The sequence below is a fragment of the Plodia interpunctella genome, chromosome 14 (assembly GCF_027563975.2).
Source record: "Plodia interpunctella isolate USDA-ARS_2022_Savannah chromosome 14, ilPloInte3.2, whole genome shotgun sequence".
NCBI lineage: Eukaryota > Metazoa > Arthropoda > Insecta > Lepidoptera > Pyralidae > Plodia > Plodia interpunctella.
In genome coordinates, this window is record NC_071307.1 from 3,777,503 (window position 1) to 3,789,312 (window position 11,810).

At 34.7% G+C, this 11,810-nt stretch overlaps 2 protein-coding genes across 3 annotated transcripts; one reads left to right on the forward strand and one right to left on the reverse strand.

The window, feature by feature from the left end:
• Positions 1-1,347: 1,347 nt before the first annotated feature.
• On the forward strand, positions 1,348-6,437 carry LOC128675487 (carboxypeptidase B-like). 2 transcript variants are annotated; one of them, XM_053754928.1, is made up of 10 exons: positions 1,348-1,575; positions 1,670-1,860; positions 2,102-2,307; positions 2,593-2,649; positions 3,118-3,251; positions 3,505-3,665; positions 4,188-4,310; positions 4,557-4,662; positions 5,131-5,277; positions 6,086-6,437. In XM_053754928.1, the coding sequence occupies exons 2-10, from the start codon at positions 1,817-1,819 to the stop codon at positions 6,326-6,328; spliced, it is 1,221 nt and encodes a 406-aa protein (XP_053610903.1). In that variant the 5' UTR covers positions 1,348-1,575; positions 1,670-1,816; the 3' UTR covers positions 6,329-6,437. The 2 variants fall into 2 exon arrangements, with proteins under 2 accessions (XP_053610903.1, XP_053610904.1); XM_053754929.1 differs by having other exon boundaries at positions 3,175-3,251.
• On the reverse strand, positions 6,427-10,184 carry LOC128675488 (carboxypeptidase B-like). The gene is made up of 8 exons (XM_053754930.2): positions 9,972-10,184; positions 9,023-9,220; positions 8,324-8,457; positions 8,043-8,203; positions 7,801-7,926; positions 7,362-7,470; positions 6,976-7,122; positions 6,427-6,770 (listed from the first exon to the last, which is right to left on the reverse strand). Exons 2-8 carry the CDS (start codon positions 9,186-9,188, stop codon positions 6,492-6,494), a joined length of 1,122 nt encoding a protein of 373 aa, XP_053610905.1. The 5' UTR covers positions 9,189-9,220; positions 9,972-10,184; the 3' UTR covers positions 6,427-6,491.
• Positions 10,185-11,810: the final 1,626 nt, after the last annotated feature.

Sequence of the window (11,810 nt, forward strand, 5' to 3'; positions counted from 1 at the left end):
TGTTTAAATTATTTTTAGCTTTAGAACGCAAAGAGTGCGACTAGTAAAAAGCCGGTAGAACAAAACTGTCCGTTTCAATCAATCTCATTTGTTTGCAATTAGCGAATGTGCTGCCATTTGCGTAGTTGAGCGACGGATAAAAGTTTTGCAGGAAAAGTTAGAGAGGAGCCTTATTCTATTTAAAAAAATATATATATTTTAAGAAATGTAAATATAAACACTGAAATTTTTCAAACTACTTCAGATTCTTGGAATAGTAAAGTTCCACATAGATCAACATATATGCGTCCATAAATTTCATATAGAACTTAGCAAGCCGCCTTTGTGTTGCTCTGACCGATGCTCTAAAATTAAATTAATAATCCACATCAGTGCTATTTTTTTCTAAGTAAATGTGCCTAAGAAAAGTGTTTATTGTTTAGGGATTTATTGCACCTTACTTTTATTTATTTCTCGATTTAATCAACAACAAAACAATGTAAATATAACACATATAGGAAAGGTAGCTACTACTTATTTCATGTTCATCTATGCTATGACACCTTAAGTCCAAATAATTAGTGATACTCATTCTCAGATATAAAAACATTGTGTACTCAATGTAAATTAAAGAAATAATTAGTATGTAATAACACAAACGAAGATGAAGAACCGTATGAAGTTCGTGATGATTATAGGTAATTTTATCTAAATATTTAATTTTTTAAGCAAGCGATTGTTCCAGAATTTTCGCTGAGGCATGACGCGGCGTCCGCTGATTGGCTGCCGCGACCACAATGCAAACGCAGTGCCACCGCGCGCTCACTGAGCTTTCTGCGCGTGGTTTTCTAATCTGAACTCCAACTGCAATGTTCTGACAGATAGTTTCACTTTTAAAGCGAAGTCATTTAAATTGCAAATTGTGTTTGATAGTTTAATGACTATTCATTTTCTAAGCTCATTGCTCAAGGGAAATGATAAAGAAAGTGAGATCAAATTATTGCATTTAAGTATTACTTTTTGCGAAAATAAAATGATTTTTAGTACTTTATTTTGTTAAATTTATTTTTCTCTTTTTAAAATTTAACTATCTTTAGATATTCATTCTTCATTTATGTGAAAAGTATGTGAAAGTAAATTTTTACCCATAGTTTTTAATATATACATTATTGAATTTTTCAATACAGCGAGCATGGAATTAGTAGGTACTCTGACCTACTAAATCCATGACACCAAGTGATTTGTTCATGGAATTAGTAGGTGGTGTGGTACCTACTAATTCCTTGGTTCAACTAGATTAAATGAGGTCATTTGTGTTTTCGTAACAAGTTCATATTGGACAATGAAATGACAATATAACCTAAAATATTGAGTGTACCTAATTTCTGTCAAAATTTTTTGGGAAACACATTTAGCAATTTTGATTAAATTAACAGTATCATATAACGTTGGCAAACATACAGAAATTTTCTACCAACTATAGTTTGTTATTTAAATTTTGTGGCAAAAAATAATAAATTCAAATGGGTGGATTTGAATTTATTATTTTAACATTTTAAAGAATTAAAATAATTCACCACATAAAAAATCAAGAAGGTAACCAATCAATAATTTCATAATTATTACAATTTGCGGTAATATTCATTCCTTTTATTTAGTAATCTTAAATAATACACTTTCTTCTTTCCAGATCTATCATAAAATAGTAATTTAGATTAGAACATATTGCTGAAAGGAAGCCTGTTAGTATCAAAGAATCATAACGAAATTTCAGGAACAAATCTCCTTGTCACACCGCTGCAAGCTGTGGAAATAAGTTGACCACTGGGATCGACCAATGAGCGCGCACGGTGATAGTTGTTTAATACCAAAAATACCAAGGTGGGACGTGGTATTCATATATTATTAATTACTTTATAAACTAAGCTAGAAATACTATGCTAGAAATACACTATCGGCACACAGACGGATTTGAATCAACGAAACGCATTGGTTTTGTGTGAGATTTTTATCGCGTTATATGCGGTAATTTATAAATTTATACGTAACTCCCTTTCTGTCGCGTCGGGGGTTAAAAAACCATTATAATTACAGACTAAATTTTCTTAGACAACTTTTTCAGCACGGGCAACATGACCAAGCAAGTTACAGTCAATCAGAATGAGACACAGCTTAAACTAAAGTTATTCGGTTCATCTAAAAGTTCAAGTATAAGAGAATCTTCACCAAAAAGCTATTTGTCAGAAAGCGAAGATGAATACGAAGATGATACGTTGAATGGTAAAACCGACAATTGCACACAAACTAAATCTGGTAATAAGAAGAAAGGTAAGAATATATTTTGTTCTATAGCATATATACCTGTGTCACTTACCAGCAGTTGCCTCCATACTCAAAACCACTACAATTCAATAATCCGTTTTGACGTGAAAGTCGGACAAATAAACACCTTTTCACATCCATACAGATAATCCATGTAGTACCTATGAATTTTCTTTAGAGTCGTGTGTGCATACCTCCACATTGACCCCGCCGCATTTCCGGCAATCGTCATATACTAATACGAAAAAGAATGAATGAATGAACATGAAATTAAATATTTCAACTTTTCAGGAAACAGAACAATGACTTCAATCATAATACCTACACACAAACCGAAAAAACGGAAAAGTAAGTATATAACATCAGTATTATTTTATTATTGCAATAATAATTGGCATCGATAATGACAGATAGTTACAGTTACACAGACACTATCGTTGAACTCCAAACTGATGCCGACGTGAATGAATGTGCATTGCGTAGTTTGCATCTGATATTTTTTACCGCAAGAAAACAGCAATTTACGTCAAAGTTCGGTAAACTGTCTGCCGATATTACAGTAAAGTTGTGTTGATAAAAATCCGCGGTATTTGCCCCTAACTGTACGAATAATTATTAATAATTGCGTATATCAGAATGTACTCTAATGTACAGTCAACAGCACGTCAACCTACTCAAATTCATTGCAAACTCGCCGCTATATTATCGCTTAATAGAGCTTCATGCAGGGTAACCTGATGTGCTGTTGCGGAACACCAAAGTGTATATTGTATATTATAGAAACATACAAATTAATAATATAATTGTTATTTACAGTAAAATTGATGGACTGGAAGAGGTATCACAGACTGAATGTAATTTACGCTTTTTTAGACGAACTGGAAAGAGATTTTCCAGCAATTTGTACAGTTAGTGTCATCGGCAAATCTGTGGAAGGACGGGATATTAAAGTAACTAGTAACATTTTACCTATTACTAGCTTTGTATAGTATTTTAAAATAAAAAAAAACTAGTAAATAATACATTATCATGAGTGATCGATCTTATTGACTAAGTTCCTACGACCATTCTAACGACATATCGTATGTTTGCAGTAAATATAGGATTTTATATGGGATTATAGTCGATTTGCCATAGGTGTCAATCCGTCATCAAATTTGTGTATAATGTGTTGATGTGGTGAATTGAATTGAAATATTTTAGATGCTGAAAATATCAAACAGTGATGCAAGTAACTCAGCAGTGTGGTTAGACGCATCCATACATTCCCGAGAGTGGATCAGTACTGCAGTCGTCACCTACATAGCTGATGTGCTCGCGAAAAACTTCCAAAAATTATCACCTTCTATCAGAAATAAAGACTGGTAAGGCCGCGGCACAATTGCTTTATCGTCCTCCGTTGTTTTGATGTCCGTCTACAGACAACAAAACACTTGTACGGTGATTCAACGTACGTCGACGCACGTTAATATCAAAATTAAAGGAAGTCATTGGGGCGTGTGGATTCCACCTTAGGATACTTCATATCCATAGATGTAGTACGAAGTACAAGAGCATAAAAAGTCCAGGATTGCTAGAAACAGTATTTCCTAAAAGAATTGAACATCGTAGTCTGGGCTAATCAAGTCATAGAATAGAGGATCTTTAAAATTTTTAATTAAAATCAAACCAACAGTTTATTTTTAGTGGTTCCTAAACTTTGGAGCATCACAGCCAAGATCAAGGAATACGCTCATGAGAGAGAGAAAGAGAAGTAGTACCCAAAATTGCCCTAGTTCGGTCAACCAGACTAACAACCAAACTACTGCTTTATTAATATTACGCTTTATCTTCTATAAGAAACTTGTTTTAATATCCATCTAGAATCTAAACTTTCAAATTTCTAGGCATATAGTTCCAGTGATAAATCCCGATGGTTATGAATACTCACACACGAAAGATCGCATGTGGAGAAAAAACAGAGGGGTCTACGAAGGTGGCACGGGAGTTGATCTCAATAGGAACTTCAGGTGAATGCACAACCTTCGAAATTATGACATTGATGGTGATAAGCGTCGACTTATTACGATTTATTACGATTATGTAAAACTAATCTGCAGGATGGAAAGAAATGCTTAATATTTTGAAGATATCATATATAAGTTGTAAAAGTGGTAAGTAAATAAATAAATAAAAAATGTTTGCAGCCGTACCTAGATCTTACTAGGTAACGAGTGCTACCACGACATAAGTATCAACATTCCTGTACGTTTCAGTTGTGGTTGGGGCAACAACGGCGAACAAGGGTCTTCTGAAGAGCCCGATAACATTTTCTATCGAGGACCAGTTCCATTCTCTGAACCAGAAGCAGTAGCAGTTAGGGTGAGTTCCTAAACTATAAGTGTGTGATTTCTGGATATTTTTATTTTATTTTGTTTGGTTATAACTTAGTTGAACTAAGTATATTAATATAGGTATCTTATCATCATCAGTATACTAATATTAATATAATAACATGCTATTATTTTTTATCCGGCACCTAGATGGGTCGATAATATAAAGGGAATTGCCGGCAACATCTGGATGGTTATGGCTCAGGACAGAAATTGTTGGCGGAGACGGAAGGAGGCCTATGCCCAGCAGTGCGTCACGGAGGGCTGTAGATGATGATGATGATTTTTTACCAACATTATCTTTTGTTTTCCAATAAATAAATAAACATTTTAATAACACATGACCATTCGGAAACTTGTTTGATACGAACGTATTTCCAGATTATACGTGTCTTAATTAAAATATCAATCGAAAGATTATTCTTTTAAGTCCTAATATAGTCTTTTCTTTCTCTAGGATGCAATACTCGGCGCAACTACGCCATTCACGGTGTATCTGTCATTTCATAGCTATTTCGAAATGATCATATTCCCCTGGGGCTATAAGAAGGACGCTTGTCCGGATTATATCAAGTTGCTGGAGGGAGCTGCAGTGATGGCCAGGGTAACACAAACTTATCCAAATTAACACATATTAGCTCAAAACTGCTGTGGAAAATCAAGAACTAGAAACTAAGCACCGAATCCATATATACACTATATCTTCATTACCAGCCACGCAAATCCTCCTTACAATCGTATTCCTCATGGCTGGTGGTCATTAAATGAAATGAAATACACACAACGACTCTTTAGCAGTATTAATGTAGTGGTTTGTCATTGCCTTCTCCATTTCACATACTTGGCCTTTTGACGACCTCCGTGGCCTAATGGTCATCATTGCGGACTGCTACACTGGGGTTTCGATCAGGGTACTGCTGGGTTCGATCAGGTCAGGTCAAGATGGAAAAAAAACTTTTTCAGATTGACCAGGGTCTTGAATGTTTACAATCTATATACGTATATGTTATAAAATATAGTGTCGTTGAGTTAGTAACCCATCACAAGTCTCGAACTTACTTTGGGGCCAACTCAATCTGTGTGATTTGTCTGACATTACATATTTACATTTACACACACTAGGCGAGAAATTTATCAACTAGAATGTAGATTTTTCATGAGGTTTTCCTTCATCGTACTCGTATGCGAGTGGTGGTCTATGAAAACTACTAAACATGAGTCACATTGATATACATACTCATATGGCATGAGTAGGATTCGAACCAGGGACTATTCGATGCTCACAGACTGACGGTATTTAACCACTGGACCACCACCGTTTCTGAACCGCACCAGCCCAATATCATAGTGTAATTATGCTAACGCAACTTACAATTAAAAACTTTTAGAAACATTATAGATAATTATTTCAGGCGATTTATGACACCACCGGAATGACGTACAAGGTTGGCAGTACTAAAGATATGACCTACTACGCCTGTGGAACCAGCACGGATTGGTGTTACGGCATAGCCAAGATACCCTTCTGCTACATGGTCGAACTACGAAGCAGGAAATACAAGTTTAAACTCCCAAAAGACATGATAATGGACACATGCGTAGAAATTTGGAATGCAGTCAAAAATCTTATGGATTATGTCGATCATGTCAAATAATGTTAGAAGAGATATACATCGGTTTTGTACAAGCTAATAGTGAGTCATTAAACCAATCGTGTTAGCGTTTATGTGAATGTAAATATTTGAAATAAATCTTTTACTCGCATCAACAACCTTTTATTTTCACAATAGACTTACACATTGAAAGTTTAAAACCAATTCACCGGTTCTTCTTAGCAAAAACAGTACAATTCAAACATTTCTTTTTATCCACAAAATCGGCTAATGCCCTTACAGCATTCAAGGCTTCCTTGCAACAGTCCAAAATTTCGTTTTTAGGCAAGACAAATCTGTGTTCTTTGCTCCTTAGCTCGACGAGATAAGAGAAAGGTATGTGCGCAGTACCATAACTCCAATCTATGCTTGTCCCGCACGCATAGTACATCAGGTCTTTGAAATTACCCACTTTATACATGCGCCCTGTTGTGTCGAAGATTGCCTGCAAAAATTTAAAGTAATCAAAATACTTATTTTAATTACACAATGACTATGTTTAAATAGAGCTGGGTTGTTTTGTGATGAAAGGTCTATTTTAACTTTTATTTTTAAAAGAAAAACAATTTGAGAAGTGGACCTTTTGAAATTGGCCATTTGATAAACTGGACACTACAGACTTACACTCAAACTACTAAATAAATATATACCTTAGCCATAACAGTTCCTCCTTCTAGAAGACTGACGTAGTCAGGGCAAGGGTCTGCTGTATAGCACCAAGGAAATGATATCACTTCACTGCAAGAATGGAATGTCAAAAAGATCTTGAACGGAGTCCCTGAATACAAAAGTAAATCCTGTAAAAATTTTGTATCTTTACTCGACGTTCAAAAGTACAAGTCTAACAGAAAGGACGACAGACGAAGAATGACATCATGTCTTTTCATCGCCTTTTTCTTGTCTCTTCCATCTGACCTGCACTTAAACCTAATTAGATCTATCTTCTCATTATACGAAATTCTAAGATAGTAGAAATCTGTCATAATAATCTACATTTTTAATAGCTTTGCTAAAAGATTATAAACGGTTTGTTCACCTTGACTGCACATGTTTCTGGTTCAGAAAATGGTTCTGGACCACGATAGTTCAAATGATTTGGATCATTAGATGATGCTTCACAGGTCGTTCCTCGACCCCAATAATACCTAAAATTAAAATAATCTTTAACTCCAGTCATAAACGAAATGAAAAGCAGCTTCATAATTTGTGTAACTACTTGAGATGATGCAAAATTCATTATTAAAAAAAAAATGCATTACATTCTTGAATAAAAAGGACGGAATAGAGAGCCTCGAAGCAAGCATAGATAATAAAATCTTTTCTTAGGTTAGCTTTGCTGGCGTCGCAGTAGTATCTACATAAGATTCATTTATTTCGTCTTGCCATTTCTCTTTTTTTTTATTCCAATCATTTTTATTTTATTTATTTCACTAGATAATTAATATTTAGACCATCCTAAATAATCAAGTACAAACCCAAAATTTCTATTTAGATCAACTCCAGTAATGGCATTCCCAACTCGAGCTCTGTTCTTTCTCCACATTCGGTCTAAGTTATGTGTGTGATGGTAGCCATCTGGGTTTACTATGGGTACTAAATACCTGAAGACAATAATTTAAATATAAAGATACATATGTAATGAAAATAAATGTGGGCATTCTTAAAAGGTTTCTTTTTTACATTCCAGGGATGGTGTATATTACTTTTCCATACTTACCAATCTTTGTTAGTTATACTGCTAGGCAATTCATTAAAATTAGTTGCAAGAAAATCTGCGATGTATGTGACTACAGACGTGCTTATCCATTCTCTGGAGTGGATCGCTGCATCCAACCAGACTCCTGTGTTTTTTGCATCACTATTCGATATTTTTAGCATCTGCAAATTAGTTAAAATTAAAAACAACTGGGTTTTTAAATAAGGATGAAGCTCAAATATAATATACAGTCGCACAGTAACAGTCGAAGTCAGTGATGCAAAATATAGCAAGTTTCTAACCTTAATCTCCCTTCCTTCCACTGACTTTCCAATTGATGAGACTGTACATATGGAAGGATATGCGATCTCGAGACTGTCCAAAAAATTGTAAATAATATTCAAAGGATAGTAGTCGTTCCAGTCCATACAACGTTCTGAAATACATGCTTAACTTTAGGGGTTATATTGAAAGATACAATAAAAATCTTTTAAAACAAGACTTTATAATTTAATTGCCAGTAGGGACTATTCAATGGCTGCTACTTTCGAAATTCTTATAGTTTGCATAAAGGTACATGATAATATAGTTCGCAGCAAGTTCGTATTTGTAAAAAAGTTGTACTAATTTCTGATTCTATCTCACAATACATATTAGCTAGTCACTGTCAAATAACACGTCAATATCACTTTTACAAAGATAGCAACGAAATAGTTCTTCAGCACGTTGCAATGTCTAGACTTTTGTTGCAAACCGTTAAAAAGCGCATATCTGGGACATGTTTTAGGGCACGACCGATATCAACTGCTTCAACTTATTATCATGGTCAAAATAAAAGGCAAAACACGTGCTGGTAGACGTAAGAAATAATGGCTGAGAAACATAAGGGAGTGGACTGGAAGACACCTGTTTCGCCTGGTGATGGACAGGGAGAAGTTTGCGAAACTGACGGCCAACCTCCAGTAATGGAGAGGCACTACAAGAAGAATAAGAATACTCACTTTTGCAAACTGACATCTTATTCGGCAAAAGGTAAGTCGACGGACTCTTGCTTCGTGTGGGGCTAACATTGCCTGCATCAGTGGCTACCACCGCGTATGGGATGTCTCTCTCCCGTAGAAGTTTATGCATCAATGTGAGTCTTTGACATGCCACCATCACGTCCATATTTCCTTCGTGCTCTTTGTAAATGTTTATAGCTGGAATTTCAATTATTATTGTCATAATTTCAGCATTCAGAAAGTCGACCTATATTCAGCGTTTTGCTTCTTGGCCAGGTTGTCGGACCTCCTGGTCGGTGAATGCTCGTGTAAGTTTGTTTCAGATTTATTTATTACAAGTCATAAGTTTGAAGTTATTAGCTAGTAAACAATAAGTATAGATAAGTGACGCGCTGCGAAGCACAACAAAAATGGGGCAGCTAATTAAATAAATAAATATATATATTAGGACAAATCACACAGATTGAGCTAGCCCCAAAGTAAGTTCGAGACTTGTGCTATGGGATACTAACTCAACGATACTATATTTTATAACAAATACATATATAGATAAACATCAAAGACCCGGTCTAATCAGAAAAATATCATTTCCCGTTTCACCATCATGACCCGACCGGGGATCGAACCCGGGACCTCTCGGTTCAGAGGCAAACACTTTACCACTGCGCCACCGAGGTCATCACATATTGTCACAATTTGCCACTGTATGAATATTTTTTTTATGCAATTTCATTATTTTCAACTTCTTTTTTACCTAATATGAACGGAATTAATTTCTGATATCACAAAATTTATTCCTGAAAATGTATCATACTGATACTATTTCAATATTTTTCTTTGTATGCGCAACATACATTTCATTGTAGAGTTACATTCATACCTATAATTTTAGAGTAAATAATTTCAATGAAACATCACGTCATTGAAGAACCTTTTACTCTGCACTTACCGCCTTTGTTGTCTAAATTTCTTAAAAATACTCTTTGACCTTCTTTTAAACATTTCACGTCCCATATTTGATATCTTGCTTCTTTCGGTGCCACTTTGGATAATTTTAAAATAATTTTGCGATAAAATATATTTATTTATTTATATTTTAAAATTAATTATTACGCTGCAATTTTGACGTGTTCCTGACATTTTAATTAGGTTGACACATGGCGTTAAATGATTTTTTATTATTAGTTTATGTCATCTTTTTAAGGAGGCTTGTTGATGAAAAATCATAAATGCTTGTGAATATGTGATTATCCACAGATATAAGAACAAAATGTAATGTTATTAATCTCTCTTCTCTCTCTCTCTATTTGTGTGATTATCTTTAAAGTTGTCAAAGATTCACTTCTTCCCTCATTTATCTTCGATTAATTTGATATGAATTTGTTTTTGTAAACGTAAAATAAAATTTAGTATGCACAGTTAACAGCAAATCAAACTATCCAAATTCATTGCAAATTCGCCCCCATCGTCGCCGCGCCCACCGGCTCAATGTAGGGAACTTGATATTGGTTCAACTGTAAATAACTTTTTTTTCCTCTCGGGGAGTTTCGATTCGTCATAACAGTCAATCCGTCTTTAAAAATATACTGTGTGGGTATGTGAAGAATTAATATGATTATGCGTAGAACTTAACAATTTTTGTAAAATTTACGTGGCAATTTGACTGTGACAAACTGACATAATTAACTATTTCTGAGACCGGTGAGACACAAACAAACAAAGGTTACGCAATCAGGAAGAGTCGCTAGGTGCTAAACATCTCCGCTCCGATAAATAAATTAGATAATTAGATGTAATCAGATATTTTCTGCTAACGCGCTCCCCTTACCCCCGCGCCTCATCCCCTGCTCTCGAGGTGCACTCCCCTGTAATGAAACAACAGTACTACTGGAAATGTCGATTCAAATTCACAGCACGGGTATAGTATAAAAATTACCTGAATATTTATTATTATACCATGTATTTCTTATTAAGAATTTAATAAATATTTAGTTATAGCATACATTGTTCGTGTTTTAAGAACGAAGTAAAATGAATAAAAAAAATTAAAATGCATATTTTAAAAATTCAGCTTACGGGACTCCCTGGTGGATTTTTCATTTACCCATCGAATATTATATACCCAACGAAGATAATTTAACAAAATGTATTAGTACAATAATGCGGAGATAGGTTTCGCAGAGCTATACGATAAATAAGTTAGCATTTTAGGCAAACCCATCGCAGGTGTAGTGGGGTACACCCATGTGAACCATAGTGTACCACGAGCATAAAACTCCCCATGGTAAAGTGAACAATTTAATGAACCACTCACGAGCGTAGCCTGGTGAGGTGGGAACCAATGATAGTCCCCTTCTCCTGGTGACCCGCTTAACCCGCAGCGTCGCCTTGGAAGTCTGTACCTGGTCTTTTTATTTTTTTTATAATTCTCTGTCTGCAATATTCTCATTAAACCATGGTAAGTATGCCTCACTGTAATGTTTTTATATTCCGTGGTATGCCTCTTATTTTCCGAAAGCTTATTATCATGATATAGCACGTATGTGCTAGTATGTATTTGTCTTTATAAATTATAATTTAAATTTGAAAGTTTCTTTATTTCACTTAAACTAGATGGTATTTTTAATGTGTTTGTAGTTTGTTGTGCATATTATTTAATACGTATGCTGTAACTATCCGAACCTTATTTTCCGTAAAAACATTATTAAGTTCCACCGTGGAGGTATAACAAATACCTAATTTTCTCATAAAACTTCTTTGAAAATTTACCCTTTAATTGTAGAACGGG